The sequence below is a fragment of the Myotis daubentonii genome, chromosome 2, assembly GCF_963259705.1.
Source record: "Myotis daubentonii chromosome 2, mMyoDau2.1, whole genome shotgun sequence".
NCBI classification, from domain to species: domain Eukaryota; kingdom Metazoa; phylum Chordata; class Mammalia; order Chiroptera; family Vespertilionidae; genus Myotis; species Myotis daubentonii.
The window spans coordinates 97,350,233-97,372,897 of NC_081841.1; the positions used below are offsets into that span (position 1 = coordinate 97,350,233).

Here is a 22,665-nt window from a genome sequence, read left to right on the forward strand (position 1 = left end):
CTCATCCTCCGGAAATTCTGTTTCTTTGTTACTAATGTTGTGGCCCCAACCCATAACAAAGAAACAGAATTTCCGGAGGATGAGGCCCAGAAATCAGGATTTTAAAAAGATTCCCAGGTGATTCTAATGTGCAGCCAAGTTTGAGAACCACTGCACTAAACCAAACCGGTTAGGGCTATTTTTAATTATTTTTTAGAACCCTCTACCATCTACTCTTCCCCAACAGCTATTTCATCATGGTCTGGGAAAAGTTACTTGGGGTTCTCTCTGGGGGCCATATAACTTCCCAGTGCCTCCTAGAGTTGTGGTTGAGGCTGGGAAGGAAGCCTCTTCAAATCCCAGCTGGAAGAGGAAATTATGGCTGAATTAAGTGACCATTGCATCCCAATTAATAGTATGTCTACTCTTGTTACCTAAAGTAGAGAGTAGGGTCGGTGTAGGCCACGAAAGGCCCTGGAGCCAAAATCTCAGGCGTCACCCCAACACGAGTCCCCACCAGCATCTGGCATCTACCCAGCTTCACTTCTGCTTGGGGAGCAACACCATCCAGCGCCAGGGAGGTATCTGTTTCCCTCAGTCATGCCCAGTCCGGATCGTAACTCGCCCCACCTACACCCCACCCAACTCTAGTCGGCAGGGGCGCCAGTCACAAGCCCCTGGACACACCTCCTGTTGCCTCTGGAAAGCCAGAGGGACTCTTTCCCTTTCCCAGGGCTCCTCGGGGGCGGGGCCCACCTGTGCCCTGGGGGCGGGACCTGAGCGGGGGCGGGACAGGTGGGTGAGTCGCTGCGGCCGGAGAAAAAGCCAGAGCGGGAGGGGGGGAGAGGAGAGGCGGGTTGGCGCGCACCTAGGGAACCTCCGGGTGGGCAGTGTGTGCGAGCCAGCGAGCGAGCGAGCGGGTAGGGAGGGAGGCAGCGCGCCTGCGACGGGAGAGGCGTGGAGAGGAGAGGAGAGCCGGGCGCGGAGGACACTCAAGGAGGAGGAGCGGCTCCTGGAGAGACCTGGCGCCCGAGAGCGGCGCCCGTGCGCGGCGCCCGCGCAGCTGACCGTCCCCTGGCGCGCTGAGCCGGAGCCCGCGCCCCGCTGGAGCGCGGCCGGGGGAGACAGCCTCGGCTCGGCCCTGAGACGCTGGGCTGGGGCTGGGACCCCGCGCGCTCGGGGCGCTGGGCCCGGCCGGGGGCTGGGGCTGGCGGCGGCCGCCGGGGCGCCGCGCCATGGGGAGTCGCCGCGCCGCGCTACTCCTGCTGCTCCTGCGCTCCGTCAAGCTGCTGCGGCGGCGCTTCCGGCTGCTGCTAGTGCTCGCCGTGGTGTCCGTGGGGCTCTGGACTCTTTATTTGGAACTGGTGGCGTCGGCCCAGGTCGGCGGGAACCCCCTGAACCGGAGTAAGTAGCATCGGGCGGGGGCGGGAGCGGACGCGGAGGTGGGAAGGGGTAGTTCCGCTGGCTCCAGCCCTGGGGAGACCCGCCTCATCCTCAGACCCGGTTTTGAACTCGTTTTCGCCTCCAGGTGCTCGGCGCCGCCCCGCTGCCTACTTGGGGAGGGAGAGCCGAGCCCGGGCCTGGCCGCCGGGCTACATAGGGTCGGGGCATCCTCGAGGCTGCTTGCTTCTCCCATCCTAGAGCGACGGTACGAGTGGCTCCCCGCCCGCCCGGTGGAAATGCTGGCTGAGACTTGGGGTGCTTCCAGTGGCGCCGGGCTTGCAGTTCCCCAGAAGGAGACACGGGCGGTCCGCGCGCGGGCTGTAGATTTGTGTCTGGGATGCCCTCGGCCGTCCTCCCCAAGGCCGCGCGCTCTAATCTGCGCGGCCCAAACTTTGCTCACCGCCTTCTCTAGGGCTCTCTCCATTTCGCCTCCTGGTGCGTTCCCTGCGGTTCTTTATTTTAACAATGCCTCTTAGACCTACCTCTCCTTCCCCCTTCCCATATGCCAAGCCACTCCTCCTAGCTCCTTCCTCTGCCTCCTGGTCTCCCACCTTCTCATTGAGCCGTCCCCTCCCCTAGTCATGGCCTTCCCTGCCGCTGGGTATTTGAAACGAAGCCCTCCTTGGGAACTCTGCCCAATTTGTCAAACTCCTCAGACCTTGCTCAAGGAAACAATGGACAGCACGATGGTTCAACTAATGCCTTTTAACTTACCCGAAACTACTTTTTCTGTGCCTCAGTTTCCTTCTAGGACAATGGAGGGGAAATGGTCTCTCTTTTTACAATAGACTTGGTTATCTGAGGGGACTTTCAATTTTCTATTGCGGCAACTAACAAGTCAAACTCTGAAAGTGTCAGGGATTGTAAAAAGTCAACGTAATAGCTGGAAGGAGTGGAGAGACTGCGGAATCCACCAGGTTCCCTTCCGAGGCACAGGGGCAGAGGTGCAGAGTTCTAGCACATTTCTCCATCACTGTGCTTTCCCCTCTCAGGAACTGAAGGAGTGCCTGATGAAATTACTGGTGAGAAGAGTCTCTGACAGGTCCTTGCGTCAGCTTCTTTGCCCAGAGTTGGGTGTGGTGCTTTGTCTTCTGTAGCCAAAAGAAGAAATCACTAGCTCAGTAATTGGGCTGGTTCACGGTAGAAATGTTTATGGTGAAACCTCTCACTGTATGGCAGCTGAAATAATTCTGGCTGTGAGTTGGGAGACAGGTTCCAGTTCTGGTTTTGTCACTAACTAGTTGGGGAATCAAGGGAAAAATGGCAGCTTCTCAGGTCGAGGGAGGAAGTTGGACCCAGTGACCTCCAAGGTTTCTTTCAGCCTGGTTATTGGGGTTATGTGATCTCCCCTTCTTGATTATTTCCAGGCCAGAGAGCTCAACACATCTTGAGGAAGGCAGTTCCACAGCTCTAAGAGGAGAGTGCTTCCTTCTGGTGACCCAAATCTGCCTTCCCATAGCCAGCTCTTCCCTCCCTTGAGCCTTGTTTTCCCCTCTAATAGACAGTGAATCTACCCTCCCATACCCTTCATAGTGCCAAGTGCATGAGTCCAGCTGGAGTGAGTGCAGGTGGGAGGCCCTGGGAGGGATCTTCCTTCTTTTCTCCCTGGGACAGGACACCTCTTCTCAGTTTTATTGTGATGGCCAGTGGGATCCTCTGCACAGTTAAAAACAGAGGAAGGCAGTTATTTCATGACCCTGAAATCAGTGACCTCTCTTCTTCCTCCTCCTCCTCCAGCACATACTTTTGCCTCAAATGTGCTTTCTCCTCAGGCCAGAAGCAGTTGCCATCATCAGAATCTCACACTCTATCTCCTGTTGGCTGTCTCATCCTCAGATATCAATTCTTGGGTCTGTTTGGTTTCCCTTCTAGTTGAATCTTAACTCTGACTGGGTTTCCTTATTTCTTGTTTCCTTTTCCAAACTGACTCTTCTTCAGAAAAATGTTCCCAGCTTCCTTTTCCAGAATTGGCTTTCTATTTCCTTAACCACCATTAAAAAAAAAAAAAAAATCCTCACTTGAGATATTTTTTTCCATTGATTTTTAGAGAGAGTGGAAGGGAGGTAGGAGGAGGAGGAGGAGAGAGGAAAACAACAACAACATTGGTGTGAGAGAGACACATTGATTGGTTGCCCCCCCCTCCCACCCCCGCCAACTGGGGCTGGGGATTGAACCTGCAACTGAGGCACATGTATGCCCTCGATGGGGACCCTTTGGTTCCTGGGCTGGTGCTCTAACCACTGAGCAATTTTGCCAGGGCTCCTTAACCATCATTTTTAAGGAGAGTCCAAGCCTGGACACTGATGGATCAATTAGAACCCTGTAGCCCATCTGCTCTACAGGGTGGCTTTTCACCCTGGCCATCCCATTGTGTTCTATTTTTTTTCTTTGGAATGAGATTTAGACAGTGGCTGTGGTTTCTGGCTCCCTGTCTTCCATCCTCTTTTGTTTGTAAGAAGCCCAGACATCTTGTAGCAAAGTCTTCTTCTCCTTATAGGTCTTACTCCCAGCTCAGAGCTATTCATCTGAAGGGAAAGCAGGGGCTGGGGCAGGGTGGGGGTGGGGGTGGGGCGGGTGGTGAGAATTAGGAAGCAGAGAGGTAGGAAGGGGTGGCTAGCATTCCCTCCTCTAGACCCCGGCCAATCCACAGCAACCAGGGTAGTAAAATGTCCCTTCCCAGGACTATACCCGTGGCCTTGACCACAGCAACTGGAGTCCCATTTGGCTCTGCTCCTCAACAAGCCACCCTGCCTCCTCCCTCTAGCAGTACCTCCCTGCCAGCTCACTCCACCACCAGCTTTCCTGTCATCTGTAAGGCCACCCTTCATTAAAGAACCTTTCATTTGCCTGTCCCTGTGTGACTGGTACATCAGTCTGGTGCTGGGAGAAGTATATGGAGAGACGGCAGTCACAAACCCTAGGGTGGTCAAGTAATGACAGGGGAGCAGGCTTCCTGCTTCATCTTTATGGAAATAGCTCAGTAGTTTAAGATATGGATGATGTGCAATTTCAGTTCCACAAGTAAAAAAAGATACAACCACAGTTGGAGTAACTTCAGAGAAAAGCAACCAAAATCATTAACGGATAGAAAAATGGGTCCCTTGGACAAAATAATTAGAGCTGTTCACTCACTCATTTAAACAAATATTTATTTAGCACATACTTTGAGCAAGGCATTGTACTATATCACTTAGATATAATAATAACTAAGGTTATGGTTTCTGCGCTCTCAATAGCTTTCTCTAGTAGTTTGGGTGCACATATAAAAATAATTACAATATGACACAGTCATTAAGTTTTACAAGTGTAGACTCTAGATCAGCGGTTCTCAACCTGTGGGTCGCGACTCCTTTGGGGGTCTAACGACCCTTTCACAGGGGTTGCCTAAGACCATCGGAAAACACATATATAAATTACACATTGTTTTTGTGATTAATCACTATGCTTTAATTATGTTCAATTGTAACAATGAAATTGGGGGTCACCACAACATGAGGAACTGTATTAAAGGGTCGCGGCATTAGGAAGGTTGAGCACCACTGCTCTAGATGTTGCTGTGACACTTCTGGTAATGGAATACAGCTCTTTCAATTAATTTCATGGAAATGGTGACATTTCAGGAGATATTGAGGAGTTTGTAAGGTTTTTATGGTTGTTTTTTTTAAATGTGTTTTATTGAGTTTTTACAGAGAGGAAGGGAGAGGGAGAGAGATAGAGAGTTAGAAATATCGATGAGAGAGAAACATTGATCAGCTGCCTCCTGCACACCCACTACTGGGAATGTGCCTGCAACCAAGGTACATGCCCTTGACCGGAATCGAACCTGGGATCCTTCAGTCTGCAGGCCGACGCTCTCTCCAGTGAGCCAAACCGGTTATGGCTGTAAGGTTTTAATGGGTACAGAAAGAGAAGGCTATTCCAGTCAGAAAGAGCACTGTAAACAAAGACCAAGAGACAAGGGAAAGTTAGGGTTTGGGGGTGTTGAGCAGAGGGTCTGAAGGAGATTATGGAATGGTGCTGTATTATGAAAGACTTTGAATATCAACCTTAAAGAATGGCCCTTACAGATAAGAGCAGAGGAAGTTTTAGAATAGGTTAGCCATGTATGATGGAACAGGCAAGGGTAGCAGTAAAAGAAGTTAATGGTACTTTGGTAGGGACGATGGTGCCAGAACAGGGTACTGAAGGTTGCTTGCTGAGACTGGGATTAGTCCGTTAGCTGCTGAGTCATAAAGCTTTCCTAGGGGCAGGTCAAGGTGGTAGTGGGGCATTCAGAAGGCCTGGGGCAGTCACTTATCCCAACATGTTGATAAGGGTTTCAGTAACTGGTACAGCTGTACCAGTGTATACTGGCTGAAAAGCAGCCTGGGAGCAGACTATTATTGGAAGTTAAAGACTCTCCATTCTGGCAGGTTTTAACAAGTTATACCCATTTGTTCAGATTGAATTAGCTAAGTCCTGCCTGAGGGGAGAGGTCTGGACTAAAATGGTTTCTAGGTTCTTTGCTCTATAATTGACCTGCTGGGGCCAACTTGGTGCTGGAGCCAAGAGATGGTGTTTGGGCACAGAGCCAGGGCTGAATGACCCGGTGCCCCAGCTTCTTTCTAGATCTCCCAAGGCTGGGTCGGGTGTATCCCCATTTAAGTGCCAGTTTTACCTGCTGAACCCAAAGTGTTCTCAAGCTCAGGAATTAATCCACGTTCACTATATTAAATCTGTAACACCCTTCTCTGGTTGGGTCTTGTGATTGCTAATTGACTTGGAGTGGGCTGGGGAGCCACACCCACAGATGTCAGGCAGACACTTCAGCTCCCGGGGTCACCACAGCCATTCCAATTTGGAAAGGATACAAACCCAGTAACGGAGGTAACTTGGGGCAGAACAGTAATCTGAGATGCCGGCAGGGAGAGGGAGAAACAAATGAGACAGATGTGTGGGCAGAGCAGGGATGGTGTGGCTTAGAATTAAAACTCAGAGCACAGGGAGTGGAGAAAGGAAGGCTTCATGTGTGCCGTCTGACCTAGGACTCTGTCTCTCTCTGCCCTGGCTGGGCTGGTCCTCTTTCCCATGCGTGGAACCTCTGGCTCCTGTTCCTGTGCCCTACTTACCTGTTAGGCTGCCATTCGGGTCACCCAGCTGTTGCGCGTAACTTCAAATCAGTATTCAAATCTAGTCACATACTAGGCACTCAAATACTTTCTGCTTATAAATGGTAAGCTCAGAATTTCTGAGCACCTGACAGTTTAGTTTCCACTGGCAGATACTTTAGCAGTGACCAATCTAAGAATAGAACCTAGGAATTACTGTTCCTGGTACCATAATACATATAAGCAATAGCCTTTAAACACAAATGCAAGGGATAAAAATTAAGCCATCAATGCTTTTTTATTATAAATGTTTTCTTCGGACTGACCACTGTGTACCAGGGACGCAGTGTGTGACAATAGGAGCCCTTACCCAGACATTGTGTCTCCTTTCCCTGGTCTCTTTAGTCCCTGTTCCCCAGAACTGTAGCCACGGAGCCGCTCTCTCTATCCCGCCCACCACCCAGGGCCCCCCAGTCTGAGATGAGGCCCCATTCACCTGCTGGTGGTGCTGGGCTGCTTACTGCTCTCTGTGCTGAGAGTTGTTCAGGAGCCCCGTGTGGTTATAATTGCTTCGCAGCACAAGGTCTTTGAAGCAACCACTTCTGTGCTGGTTTTAGGAGTGGCTGGTAGTTGCACTGCAGTAATTTTCCAGGCCACGGAGCCTGGTTTTGCCCCCCTGGTGCTGGGCTTTATGGAGCAGCGCAGCGCAGCCATCAGAGCAGAGTTTGCTTTGGAATGGGGCCTAGAGGCTGTTCTTGGAGTTAGCCGCTCACTGTCTAGTTTTCTGCAAAGTTCCACCAGTCTCAAAATCTACCCTTTTATTTTCCATGAGCACTTTCCTTTATATTCAAGGGTAATGAGTTCTAAACTAGGCCAACCATACATTTTGCACTTTTAGACAATCCTCCTTTGACTCTGCGATCCACAATTAATATATTTATATGTTATGTGATATAAGCAAAACACTATTGGAAGAGGTGAAAATAGTTTGGGCTGAATATGTTATATATTCTGAGCAAAGCATGGTGGATAGATCTTTAAATTTTTACAGACTCTTAGGTTCTAACAAGTGCTGCTTGTAGTGTTCGAAGTATCCACAAGACAAGTCAGAACGAATATTATTTTTACCTTGTGATTTTTAGTATATAATTTATTTTTTATGCTAACTTTTTTTTAAAATTTCTTAACTACTAACCAACTTTTTAGAAAAGGGTGCAAATTGTCCTATGGTCCCTGGTTTTGTGTGTGTTTGCGCGCGTTTAACTTTTCATTGAAGTACCTTATATGTACAGAAAAGTGCACATATAAGTGTACAGCTTGGTGAATTTCCACAAATTGAGCATACCTATGTAATGAGCACCCCAGTGAAGAAACAGAAAATTACCAGCCCCCCAGCAGCCCACTTTGGGCTTCCTTTCAGTCACTACCGTAGCATAGGTATACTAACTTAGGAAGTGGCAAAGAAAGACCAAGGACCTAAATGCTATGAGATACAGCCCTGATAAATGCTCCATTAGAGCTGCTGCAAGGACAGGATTGAGAAATATTGCTTATCCTGTGTATGAGAAATATTAGAAATAGCTAGCTCCTCTTGAGCAATCGATTTGTTTTACTTTTTATTGGCTATGTAAGTTGTAAAACCACACAGGCTTCTCCCTTTTTTGTTTTTGTTAATCCTCACCCAGGTATATTTTTTCCATTGATTTTTAGAGAGCGTGAAAGGGAGGAGTGAGGGTGGGGAGAAAGAAAGGGAGAGAGAGAGAGACAGACAGACAGACAGACAGACAGACATTGATTGGTTGTCTCCTGCATGTGCTTCAACTAGGGCCGGGGATTGAACCTGCAACCCAGGTATGTGCCCTTGACCAGGAATCGAACCCACAACCCTTCAGTGTGTGGGTCGCTGCTTCTCCCTTTGTGTTGGTCATTAGAAAGCTTCAGAATTCAATTTATGGCTCATCTGGGGAAAAGGGTAAAAGATTTTATGACCTATATTTTGGTATCAATTTTATCCCTATACCTTTATTTTTTGTTTCCCCCACAACTTCTTCTAGTTTACGTCACTTTATATTCTGTCCTTATAAGCCACTTTAATTTTTTTTTATAACCAAACCATGGCACAAAATAAATCAATAAAAGTGCTATTATTTACATAAAAATATGAAGGAGAAATTTACACTCATCTATAATCCCACTACTCTGACCAGAGATTGTTGAAAAAAAAAAAAAAGAAGTATAATAAACAGTGATAACCAGGAATACCTTAAGCAAGAATTGCACATTAAAAAAGCAAAAAAGCTCAAAAATCATTTTTTGTGTGTGTCTTAAGTTTATTTAGATATTGATAAATTTGAATGACATTAAAAAATAAATATCCACCTGTATATGAAAAGAATATCAAAAGCTTGGAATTTACTGACAGATGTTGGGGCCTAAGCCACCTTTATTTTAAACAATGACATAAATACAAGGAAAATTCAGTAATCCTTGGGGCACCGCTGACATTACTGATGAAACAACCCAGGCAACTTGCCAAGAAGGCCAGGAAGCTCAAGCTTGTCCTGTGGGCCCCTACATACCCCCCCCCCCCCCCCCACTCATGGGGACACTGTGAGCATGAATGTCTGTGGCCACTGCCCACCCTGGGCTTATAGTCCCTTTACTAACAGATGAGGAAATAAGCCCAAGGAAGAGCTATTACCTGCCTCTTCTACCCGTTTCTTTTAAACTGTTCTGTGGTGTGGAACAGAGGCTATGCTTTCGTCCCACTCTAGCTGGTAGAATTGTGCTTTATGGTGTCAGGACCTGGGTGGAGGGCCCAAGGATAGGAAAAGGAGAAAGAAAGGTCGGATGGGAATGGAGAAATGACATACCAGGTGACCAAGTATTTTATAAATATAAATGCCCAAGAAATTGAGTGATGTGTATTTTTCAATTTTTATTTACTTTGCAAATCTTGAATGAATGCAGAGGTGATGCATTTTAAAATGAAGTAAAATGTTTGTGGAGCATTTACTTTTTTTTAATGGGGCACTAAGTGGGCTAAAAAGTATTGATGGTTCCTGGAAAAAATTAAGGGATTTGAAGACAGGGCATGGTTCAAATCCAAGTTCTACTACTACTCACCAGTTGCAAGACCTTGTATAAGGTACTTCTTCCTTTTCAAGGCTCAGGTGCTTCATCTGGGTAAGAGGGTTATACTGTCCTCTCTATAGAGCCTTTCTTATAACTAAACTAGTGGCCTGGTACACGAAATTCATGCAGGGGGAGGTGTGTGTCCCTCAGCCTGGCCTGCACCCTCTCCAATCTGGGACCCCTCCGGGGAATGTCTGATCAGCAGGTGGACATCCCTCTCGCAATCCAGGACCACTGGCTCCTTACCGCTCACCTGCCTGCCTGCCTGATTGCCCCTAACCACTTTGCCTGCAGGCCTGATTGCCCCCAACTGCCTCTTTCTGGCCTGATCACCCCTAACTGCCCCCCCTGCTGGCTCGATAACCCCCAACTGCCCCCCCCCCCATCTGCTTGCCCCCAACTGCCCCCCTCCCCCACCTGATCACCCCTAACCGCCTCTGCCTCAGCCCTGCCATCATGGCTTTGTCTGGAAGGACGTCCAGAAGGTCTGGTCTAATTAGCATATTACCCTTTTATTAGTATAGATAAGATTTAGTGAGCCTACCACATATTAAGTGCCCAATTAGATTTAACATAAAAGTAGCACATATTAGGAGCTCAGTGAATGCTGGTAGGAATTAGGGAATGGCTGGGCAGGCAGGCATGGATAGATATGTTTTTCAACTAGCCCTTTTGCGAATACCTTTTCAATTTCTCAGACCAAGACATAGCTATGCCCAGTTTCTTAGCAGTTCCCAGGCCATCCATGGTCAGCTCCTGCCACCAAATACACATTTCTTTTTATTTTTATTTTTGGTTAATCCTCACTCAAGGATATTTTTCCATTGATTTTTAGAGAGAGTGGAAGGGAGGGGGAAAGACAGAGAGAGAGAAACATCGATGTGAGAGAGACACATTGATTGGTTGCCTCCCTCGTGCCCCAGCCTTGGCCAGGATCAAGCCTGCAACCCAGGTATGTGCCCTTTACTGGAATCTAACCAGGAACCCTTCAGTCCACAGGCTGGCGCTCTATCCATTGAGCCAAAGCAGCGAGGGCCAAATACACATTCTTTAACCACTCTTTTCTCCTTGATGTTCAGCACTGCCTCCATCCTTCCTTTCGGATTATAGGTAAATATTTGCATTGGGGGGAAGGGCAGGTCAGAAGGCAAGGATTTTGCTGAGAATGAGAGAAGTTGGGGAATGTTCCATGTCACAGAAGCTCAGCAGTTGGGAAAAGCTAGCCTTTCTCTCTGGTGCATGCCTCTTAGTACTCGAGGATTCCTGGGACTGGAAGGCAGGAACATTGGGTAGGTATCTCAGTTTCAGGCCTATCTTTGTAACTGACTTGTGGAGGATCCTTTTCTCTGGAGGGCTTTAGTTTCCATATTTTTGGAATAGGATTCTTCTTTCAGGGGTAGGTCAATCTTTGACATTCTGGCCCTGATCTTTCAAGACTCAGTTGCCTGAACTGAGAGGTGGCAGCAATCCCATGCTTCTGGCTACTTGGTCTCCAAGGTCATCTCTCACAACATGGTCTCCATACAAGCAGTTGCTTCAAAGATTAAAGGCCTCTCTGCTGAGATCTTCTTACAAATCCTCTGATCCACTCCTTTCCACCCTGCCTGCCAACCCAGGGTTCAAATGGACACATGCAGGCATGCACACATGCACCACACCAACCAGCTGACCTCCTAACTGCTCACCACCATCTCTGAGTCAAAGATTGGCAGTGGGTGTGGGGTGCAATTTGGGGGGTGTGGGAGAGGAGGGAGAACATTGAGGATTTCTTCATGAACCAGGGACAGAGTCTTAATATATATTCTCAGTTCTTGGTTTTCTTTTTTTATTCCAGCTGAGTTGAAGTCCTGAGGAAAGGGTCAGGAAGATGAGGAACACATCTCAGGCAGACTTCCACCAGCAGCGGCAGGGAAATTGCACAGACACAAAGAAATGGGAAAACAGGGAGAGAAATTGAGGCAGAGACATCTACCCCATTTTTTTCATTTGATTCAATGAATAGTTTTATTTGGCTCTATTTCAAACTTGGTTCTTTTAAAAATACTGTATTCTTTTGCTTTTAATAATTTAAAACTAATTTGTTGAATCTATTATCTAAAGTTGTTAGTTGTCCCAAACTAAGAGGCTGCCAAAGTATTAGCATCTGCGTACTATTCTGACATTCACAACTTAATTTATTTGGCCCCTGAAAATTTCCCTTACATTATGGAGAGGTTAACTATGTAAATAAAGAGAAGTATGCCAGATTCTATATGTACTATTTCTTAGTATTTTGCTGTATTTCTCAAAAAAGTTCTTTTTTAAAAAATATATTTCTTTATTGATTTCAGAGAGGAAGGGAGAGGGAGATAGAAACATCAATGCTGAGAGAGAATCATTGATTGGCTGCCTTCTGCACGCCCCCTAATGGGGATTGAGCCCTCAATCCAGGCATGTGCCCTTGACTGGAATCGAACCCAGGACCCTTGAGTCCATAGGCTGACGCTCTATCCACTGAGCCAAGTTGGCTAGGGCTGCTTAAATTTTTAAGGCCCTCTCCAGCTCCAGTAGTCTATGATCATGGGTGTATGTATGTGTGTGTGTGTAAGTCTAATCAAAGGTGAATATTTCCATTGGAGGAATATAGCATAAGCTAAGTAAAAGTTTAGGGAACACAAATGTTGTAGTGCAGAGGCTCACACAGTATGAAGGAGATGAGGTTGAAAAGGTGGTTGTGACACCTTGGAGTGTCGAGTGCCAAACTACTACTGAGTGTGGACTTGGTAGAGAGAGCAACATAAACTTTTTTTAAAAAATATATTTCTTTACTGATTTCAGAGAGGAAGGGAGAGGGAGAGAGAGATAGAAACATCAATGATGAGAAAGAATCATTGATCGGCTGCCTCCTGCATGCCCCCCACTGGGGATCAAGCCCGCAACCAAGGCATGTGCCTTTGGCCGGAATCGGAACCCAGGACCCTTCAGTCCACAGACTGACACTCTATCTACACTGAGCCAAACTGGCTAGGGCCAACATAAACTTTTTAAAGCAGGGATTTGGTATAATAGAAGGCAGGGTTGTCTTATATCCACTGATCTAATTCTTCAGACATTTATTGAACACCTTTTATGTCCTAGGAATTATGATTATAGGTAGGTTAAGTTGTTGTAAGTTTGCAGGATGGCTTGGAGATAGGCCACTCAGGTGGTTATTGCAGTGACCTAATGTGTGGGTGATGAGTGCATAGCTGAGAAGGGTGTCGGAAGAAAACAGAGCTGTCAAAGACAGAAGTGACAGTTGGACAGTAGAGTTTATATACGTAGAGGCGAAAGAATACTCAAATTCTGGGTTTCACACATGGTTCCCTGGCTACGTTCTGCCAGATCATTTTAATTAAGGGCTATTTTGAAAACCTAGCATCACAAAAATGTTCTCAGGGGGGAAAAAGTGCTTTCATTTCTCTTTACACTTTCCTCTCTGGACCTTGGATACATAGGGACTAGGCACTTACTCATTGAATACATACTTAATGAACACTCGGATGTGCCAGGCAGTGTTGTAGGAATTAGGGACATAGAAGGGAACCAGAAACTTAAAGGCTTTACTTTCGCGGAGCTTATATTTCATGAGGAAAAGACAGATAATAGACACATAAAAAAAGATAATTTCAGATGGTGATGAGGTTTTGGAAGAAAATGAAATATGGCACGAAGTTTCTGGATGGAGGAGTAAGAGAAAAGACTAGCTTGGAGAGTGAGGGGTCTCTCTGAGAAGGGATTCCCTAAAATAGGTAATTTAGGGATAAAGGACACAATTAAGGATTAAGCACTAACTGAGTGTCAGGATTACTAGTACCTCAGGAATTCAGAGAATGGGAGCTGAGTAGAAGAGGGGAAATTGTAGAACGGGGTCATTGCTCATATCAGGATGAGCATCTTCTTCCTATCGCCTCCCATTGTCCTGAAAACAATGCCCTTCTTCACCTCGCTGGCAGGAATAGAGTCTGCCTCAACTCCACTGGGAGTACGAGAGAAAGGTACTAGCCAGGGGCTCTGGCTGAACCTGAGGTGAAGCAAGGCTGGTTGTTTTCCTCCTTATAAACTTGGATCTCAAAACCAGGATGGGGGGAGAGGGTGGATTATTGACAGCCCTGTTGAAATTAACTCTGCTCCCCCTTCCCTCACAGCGTTTTTTTTTTTTGTACCTCCATTAGTGCACTTATCAAAGTCTGCCTTGCATCAGAGTTATTTATGTCTGTGTTTTTCTTCCCCCACGAGATTGTGAATTTCTAGAGTGCTGGACCTGGGCATTCTTTCCCCTTTTATCATCCTGGTGCAGGGGCTTTTTTACCTTTGTGGCTTACATGCTCATAGAACTTGATGAAGAAACTGTGGACTCTCTCCCCAGGAATTTGCCCGCCCACTCATATAGTTCGCATGCTACTTCGGGGAGATTCACAGGCCCCTGACACCTATCCATGGATCCCTAGTTAAGAACCCTGCCTAAGTGCTTTGCCCAATACTTGGTACATGGTAGGTTCTCAGAGTTTGATTTACTTGGGGATGTCCTCCCAATTAAGTCTCTTTACTCTAGTTGTCGGGCAGAGATGTTAGGTGGGAGAAAGAGAGCCAGGAAGCAGTCCCTCTGATCGGAGATGCAGAAGAGTATGTGTAAACTCTGGAAGTAACCATCCAGAGAGCAATAGCTTCACCCTTGCTTCTTGTCCATGGAGAACCTGAGTTGGGGTCTCCCTACCTTGGGCTGGTCTTCTCTCAGATTCTTTACAAAAAAAAGTTCTTATTGTAGAGAGAGAGAAGAAAGGAGGGAGAGAGAGGGAGAGAGAGAGAGAGAAACATCCACATGAGAGGGAAACATCCATGAGAGAGAAACATCAACATCGATTGGCTGCCTTCTGCACACTTCCTAATGGGGATCGAGCCCATAACCCGGGCATGTACCCTGACTGGGAATCGAACCGGTGAACTATTGGTGCATGGGTCAACGCTTAACCACTGAGCCACACTGGCAAGGCTTCTCTCAGATTCTTCTTTGTTTTTAATTTAAAAAATGTATTTTTTATTGATTTTAGAGAGGAAAGGAGAGGGAGAGAGGGCTAGAAACATCAATGATGAGAGTCATTGATTGGCTGCCTCCTGCATGCCCCACACCGGAGATCGAGCCCACAACCTGGGCATGTGCCCTGATCAGGAATCAAACTGTGACCTCCTGGTTCATAGGTTGATGCTCAATCACTGAGCCATACCAGCTGGGCTCTCTCAGATTCTTGAATGCTGCTCTCCAGTGTCATGATATTCCTTTTGCTTGCCTTTCAGAACTGCCCATCATTCCATCTCTTCCCTGAAGCTGCCTTTAATTATTTCAGTCCCAGCTGACCTCATTCTTTTTGGAAGTTTTGTTGCACTTAAGTGGTCTGAAACTCATAGTTGACATTTTCTTTTATTATTTTTTAGATATTTTCTTTTACTTCTGCTTCATCTGGGTTGGTCTTATGTACTCCAACTAGGTTGTTTAGACAAGCCAAAGATGGCTCCAAGGCAGTGGTCGGCAAACTGGCCCCTTGAGTGTGGCTCTTCCACAAAATACCACGTGCGGGCGTGCGCGTACAGTGCAATTGAAACTTCGTGGCCCATGCCATGGGGCCAAAGAGCCGCATGTGGCTCGCGAGCCGCAGTTTGCCGACCACTGCTCTAAGGTATTGGTCATGGCTGTTTGCTCCCCACAAGCATTGATGGCGTGCTTGGAAGAGACAGGTGGCTAACTTAGAATTGAGTCTGCACAGCCTTCACTGTGCCCATCCTTTCTGCCTTAATGTCTGAGATTGCTGTTGTGTCCTCCATTCCATCTGGTAATGTCTTTTACTCTTCTTTTTTTTAAAAATACATTTTTATTGATTTCGGAGAGGAAGGGAGAAAGAGAGATAGAAACATCAATGATGAGAGAGAATCACTGATGGAGCTCTCAACCACAACTGGGGCATGTGTCCTGACCAGGAATTGAACTGTGACATCATGCCTGGTTCATGGGTGGCTCAACCACCAACCCATACCAGCTGGTCTACTCTTCCTTTTCTTTCTTCATCATAACATAGTGGTCAAGAGCAAGTCTCTAAAATCAGACTACCTGATTTTGAATCCCAGTTCCAATGCTTGGTAAGCTGGGCCTCCATCAGCAGATTCCTGAGCCTTAGTTCCTTGTCTGTAATATGGGAATAGTAACAGTAGCTACTTCACTGGGTTTCTGTTGTAACAGTTACGTGAAATAACGCATATAAAGGACTTAGAATGGCTTCTGATACATAATGTTTAATAAATGTTAGCCACTATTATTATCATTTAACCAGCTTTTAGAGCCCAGTTTTTCTCTCTGATTGGTTTTTGGATATTGCCTTTCACAGAGAATCCTAGGACAGGAATGGATCTCAGAGATTTTAAAAATCTATGATAGAAAATATCTGCATTAAAAAAAAAAACGATTTTAGAGAGAGAGGAAGGGAAGGGATGGGGAGAGAGAGAAACACTGATGGGCTGCCTCCTGCAGGGGATCTAGCCCACAACCCGGGAAAGTGCTGTGATCGGGAATTGAACCAGTGACCTTTTGGTGCATGGGACAGTGCTTAACCAACTGACCCACACCGTCAGGCCAATACCTGCATTTCTTATTCCAGGCCAATGGCAGACATCTCCAATAGAACTGATCCCAGATACAGTCTCAATCTTTCTCAAATAGCTTGCCATGCAGTCACTACAAATTGATTTGAGTTGACTCTTAAAGAACATTAAAATACATCTGTTTGCCCAACCTCCTGATTTTACCAATGAAGAATGTAAGGCCTAGAGAGTGTTAGGCAGCCTGCCGTGAGAGTGCTGGGCTCAGCACTCCCCATGCTTTGGCATTGCTCTTTACAGCACACTGCACCATAGCCATCATGCCATTGCTCATTCCCTTTTTGTTTGCTAAGAATGCTTCTTTCAATGTCTGAGTTTCATGAGGCTCCCTTTTTCTACCCGTCCAAGCAATCTGACATGCATATAACCTGTATTCAAGTTTATTTATGTGTTCTTGCCAGTGAAATAGCCTGAAGTTATTGCTACCTTGCTGTTGGTGGATCATGTGCCCAATTCAGCTGCTGGTAAGGGTGATCTGTGGGTTTTCTGAACTGTCTCCAGTGACTTCCTGTATAGATATGGATGATTGAGAGTAACCTGTAAAAGAACTTGTTGTTGATATTAAATTGTCACATTGCAAAGGGCAGGCCAAGAGTTGACATTTCTCATCTAACAGGTCCCTTTGTTCCTCTCTCCCATCCTCAGAATAGAGCCCATACTGCTAAAGAAGTATAGAGCTTTTTATTTGAGGGAAGGGGTTGGCTGAACCAACAAGAAGTTATTCTCCCAATTTAGGAGGCTGAAGTCCAAGATCAAGGTGTTGGCAGGTTTAGTTTCTTCTGAGGCCTCTCTCCTTGGCATGTAGATGATCCATGTCTTCATATGGTTGTCCCTCTGTCTCTAGAGCTGCTTTAAACAAAATAAAACAAAGCAAGAACACAAAATAGAAGTGGAGTTATGATTTCCTCTCTCACCTCTTTGAGTTGAGGAGGGATGGGGAATAAGAATAAACGAAGTTGATTTTAAACCAAAAAAGTCTTAGAATACAGGAATCATGAAGCCCTTTGGTAGGAAAGTACATATTTTAAAAAATTGTTGTCTTCTCCCTTATTCTCCTCTCTATAGAAAGATACAAGCTGGTGAGAGCTGGTATTTTCATAATCCTAGTCCTTGTCAGCAAATGGAAGTTCATTGCTGGCAATTCTATGTGGGGGGAACAGGTATACTGGATGACAAATGGAAGAAAAATTGCAGAGGTAACAGTAAGTGGTTCAGAACATGTTTGGAAGAGTGCAGAGAGGAAGTGAAAAAATAACATTCAAGCTTGATTTAGCATATTGAATAAGAATTCAACTTTGCTCTGATGCATGAACATTGGAAAAATGTTCGCATAAGGAACATTCTACAGTGGTGACATTTTAATTGTATTTCTCAGGAAACACTACGTGTCTGTTATGGAAGCAAGAACTATTAAATTGAAAGTTTTTAATTTATCACTTTGAGAAAAAAGCAAAGGCACAAACTGCCTAAGGTATTTGTTGATACAAAAATTAGGCAAGTTCAATTTCTGGGAAATGGAAATATATTTTAATATTTTTAAGGAAATAGTTATGAAATATTTTAAGTGCCCCATACAAATATAAAGTAATTTTTTGTTAGTTTAGCAAGATAAACATATATTGTGCATAACCTGGTTTGTTCAAAATGACTATACTTGATATATTTAGAAATTGGAAGGCCTGAGAGGTAGAAAAAAAATCCATAGTTTCTCCTAAAATCAAGGCGGGGGCGGGGGGGGAAACTCCAAGAAAGAGTTGTTTTCCTATATTTTTCTGCTCCTTTATATCTCCGGGAAGGTTGGAAAGTTCTAGGGTAGTAAACACTTCCCCTAGCTGGCAGGGTGTTCGTGAGCCAATCATGTGAGGAAAGGAGTGGATGGCGAGGGAGAACAATAGAACCTTGTTTTCACATGGATCCTTTCTCTTGGGAACTTGAGGCAACTTAGGCTGCAGCCACAGTGTAGGATCACAGGTTGCTACTTCTTCTGAAAGGAAGGTTAGTCCTTTTCACCTCCTGGGGAAGGTGTCCTCTGCCGCAGCCTAAGTATGGGTGTATATGAAGCAATGGGGTTGGGAAATGACACCCATCAGTCAGGATGAATCCTGGAGTTTCCTGGGAGACAGAAGGCACAGCCTGCTGCCTCCTTTATACAGAGCAGAAACTGAGAGGCAAGACGAGGCTGGCACAGACATACCTTGTTAAGCCAACTGAAGGAGTTGGGAGCCTCACACTCAAGTGTGCTGACTCGCACACTAGGGCAGATAGATGGGATGGTTCAGAATCTCAGCAGACCATCATCATAGATAGCCTAGAATCTCCCTTGAGTAACTTAAATCTTGCTGAGGGCTCTTTGTTTCATGGCGTGGCTCTGATGGTGTCACTGTCTTACCCTGCTCAGAGCCCTCTACTAGACCAGTCAGCTGATGTTCCTTGGACTGCTGAAGCTGTGGGGGCCAGGACTTGGAATCTCCGGCAGTGGAAGGGGCTGCGCCTGGGGACCCTTTTGGCTACTTACAACGAGCCACCGAGAGAGACAACATGAGTAGTTAGAGAATTATGGAGGAGGGACTCATACTTCTAAGGCTGCGGTTCCCAACCTGTGGGTCGCGACCCCTTTGGCTGTCGAACGACCCTTTCACAGGGGTCGCCTAAGACCATCCTGCATATCAGATATTTACATTACGATTCATAACAGTAGCAACATTACACTTATGAAGTAGCAACGAAAATAATTCTATGGTTGGGTCACAACATGAGGAACTGTATTTAAAGGGCCAGAAGGTTGAGAACCACTGTTCTAAGGAGTCTTGATAAGGAAAAAAGTGAGCAGCAGTGTCAGGTACAGATGACAGGGCCAGAAGGTCTAAGAAGAAAGCAGCATATTTGGCCAAGGAGAGTCACTGGGGAATTGTATGAACAGTTGGAGTCTGTTGTAGCAGAGGAAAAAAGTAGAAACCTTTATAGAATCATAGTGTATTGGGGCTAGAAGGGAACTTGGGCTTCTTTTTTCCCCCTTAAACACATTGTTAGGGCTAAGAACCTTGGGCTAGGAGTCGGGGGATCTGGGTTCCAGACTTGGTTCTGATATGCACTGACTCTGTGACTTTGAGCAAGTCAGTCCTGCCTTCTGGGCCTCAGTTTTCTTATTTGTAATTGAGAAGGGTTGGCTACTGGGCCTTTGGTCCCCTCTGGCTCTGACATTATTCCCAGAGGAAGTGGTATTTGCACCAGCTCTGAGGATTCCCAGCTGAAGTGGCTATAGAAAGACTGGAAAAGGAGACTCAGAGAAGATGCCCAATTCAAATCCTGGCTCAAATCGCCGAGCTGTGTGGCTCGGCCTTCTCATTTAGTCAGCACTGGGAGTTGGGCCCTTGATCCAGCTCTCACCTCTGAAGCAGTTGCTATCCTCCACCTTCTTCCTCTCACATTGTCTCCTGTCCTGGAAATAGAAGGACAGGTTCCATAGGTGGGGGCAGTGAGGGGCAGGCTGAGGTTGCATGAGCCCTGCCTCATAGTCCTTAGGGAAAGGATCTCTGGGAAGCTTTCGACTGGAGAGACTCAGTGACTTTGGGGGGCATTTCCACAGGCTCTGGTGACCATGATCATCTTTCTCGTAGCCCTCCTACTCCTCTCGAGTTATGGACCATGGACCAGTCCCCACTCAGAGCCTCACTACCCCCTCCCTGCTTCCTGGGCAGCCCTCACATAAACACCACTGTGTGCTTAGCCCAGGGGTGGGAGGGACATCTGCCCAGAAGTGGCTTTTGGGTTGGCCGCTTATTTTGGCAGCTCCAGCCACAGGCTCCCTGACCAGACCATCAGAAGCTGAGGGAACTAGAAGTGGGGGTCAGTGAGTCAGGGGCTCAGGTTCTGCTTTTGGAAGGGAGCTTGTCCTAGAGATGCCTCTTCAAAAATTCTCCCCCAAAAGAAGGGGGCTGGCACTTCTGGAGTCTTCCTCACAGGGCCACCACCTCAGGTCAGCTAATTTGATGAGCTGCTTCCCTGGTGTTCTTCTTTTTTTTTTTTAAATATATTTTATTGATTTTTTTTTTTTTTTACAGAGAGAAAGGGAGAGGGAGAGAGAGTTAGAAACATCGATGTGAGAGAAACATTGATCTGCCTCTTGCACACCCCCTACTGGGGATGTGCCCGCAACCAAGGTACATGCCCCTGACCAGAATCGAACCTGGGACCCTTCAGTCCGCAGGCCGACGCTCTATCCACTGAGCCAAACTGGTTGGGGTCTCCCTGGTGTTCTGTATAATGAGAATAATGACCCTGACCTCACAAGGTTGTGGTGGCAACATTGAAAACCTGGCATATCTTAAAACTCTCAGTGAAAGTTTGCTTTCCTTTTTGTGTGTTTGTGTTCCTTGAGTTAATAGTACAGGGTGTACCTTATAGGTGCAAACATGGAGGAAGAACAGAAGCAAAGCAAACGTTGAGTTCCATGCATGCAAATGCTCCTGCTTTTAACGTGTTTCTCCAGTTTCCAGCTTGGGGCCGACCATGATGGGAGAGCAGGACTTTGCTCTGTGCTGCCTTTCCCTAACCCCTTGTTGTCCTGAGACAGACGGGCCTCAGTCGTTACCTCACCACAGGGCCCCCGCTGCCAGAGTGAGTGGTGGAACTGCCTGGGTGGAGAGCTGGAGGCTAATTTTAGACCTGGAGACTCCCTGCCAACAGTTGTGGCTGGGCAGCAGCTGGACTGGGTCGCCTGTGGGGAGTTCTCAGTCTCCTTGCAGGGAGCCCCGGACACGGCCCTCTGGGTCTGCTCTCGGGCACACTTCTGCCTCAGTTTTAGGGAAAGCCTGTGACAAGGTTCCTCTGCACAGAGGGTAAGACCTTGAAGCCACCCCTTTCTTCAAGGCTTCGTTTTTTCTTACATTAAGATATTCCTCTCTTCCCTCTCTTCCCCGGTGGCTCTGCCAGAAACTACTGATATGGCACCTCTACAGTGGGCCAGTGGCCTCTGAAAAGGGGAAGGAGAGTATCCACCAAATGCCCTGGATTTGTAGGCTGAATCTAGCCTCCCACTCAACATGCTCTAATATAGTGCTATCTATTGGCTCACATAGAAAATGGTAGGAAAAGATAAATATTTTTTAAAGACTTGGCTTTATGTTTTAATATTGCATGTTAAAAAGTATATTTTTATTGATTTCAGAGAGGAAGGGAGGAGAGAGGGATAGAAATATCAATGATGAGAGAGAATCATTGATCAGCTGCCTCCTGCACACCAGAGAATCATTGATCAGCTACCTACTGCACACCCCCTACTGGGGATTGAACCCTCAACTCAGACATGTGCCCTGACTGGGAATTGAACTGTGACCTCCTGGTTTATGGGTTGATGCTCAACCACTGAGCCATATTGGCCGGGAATCACATTTTTAAAAAATCATATATATGGGAGTAAAGCGATAAGGGTATTTGTGATTGGATGCAGTCAATCTTAGGGTTCTGCTGCCCCTCAAACTCAAGGGGTTGGTACTTCGAACATGTTTTACCCATTTGAAATCCACTAGTGGGCCCTGGTAACCAGTAGGGATGCTCTGATATTTTCCACAGTAGTTTGCTGTATAGTCTTTATGAACACCAGGTCCCAGCCCCAGGAAACATCTCTTGGGTGAATCGTATACTTATGCTGGAAGGGAACCCTGGGAGCATGGAACCTATCAGCTTCTTTTTACAGATGAGGAAACTGAGCTTTAGAGAAGTTTACCCAAGATTAAATAGCTAAGAAGTAAAAAGAAAACAAAACACCCTCTTCTGGTTCTAGTTCTGTTAGGACACTCATTTATTTACCCACTGTTTATTGAATGCCTATAAAGTTCAATATTCTGGGGATATAAAGACAAAAAATAATTTCTGGGATTCATCATTTTTTTTTTAATTAAAAAGTTAAACAATGTTCAGAAAGGGGGTTATTTTTGGGGGGAGAGATGGGGATGTGATTGGAGAGAAGCACAAAGGGTTTCAAGGAATTGTCAGTTTCTTAAGGGGAATGATGGGCACACAGGTGGCAGTTCTTTAAACTATTCGTGTATATTCCTATATATGTGTGATGTAATTCTTTTAAGAATTAATTTAAAAATGTAGGCAGTTTACAAACGAGAGATAAATGGTCTGGGGAATTAGGTAAGAGGAGAGAGACAAGTAAATCAATTATTATATGAGAGACAGATAAGTGCTATGACAACTGGAATAATAACCCAAGCTTGTGCACTGAAACACGATCTCATTTACTCATCTCAATGGCTTTGTGAGCAATAGGAACCTTTATATTGTTCCCATCTTACAGGTGAGAAAAGTGAAGTTAAGAAAGGTTACTTAGCCCTAGCTGGTTTGGCTC

General features: G+C 46.2%; 1 protein-coding gene across 2 annotated transcripts in view; it reads left to right on the forward strand.

The window, feature by feature from the left end:
• Positions 1-807: 807 nt before the first annotated feature.
• Positions 808-22,665, forward strand: part of B4GALNT3 (beta-1,4-N-acetyl-galactosaminyltransferase 3) — a 99,431-nt gene continuing 77,573 nt past the window's right edge. For both annotated transcript variants that reach the window (XM_059683913.1, XM_059683914.1), the window contains exon 1: positions 808-1,383. In XM_059683913.1, coding sequence (XP_059539896.1) covers positions 1,215-1,383 — 169 coding nt within the window. In that variant the 5' untranslated portion in view covers positions 808-1,214. The remainder of the gene's footprint in view (positions 1,384-22,665) is intronic.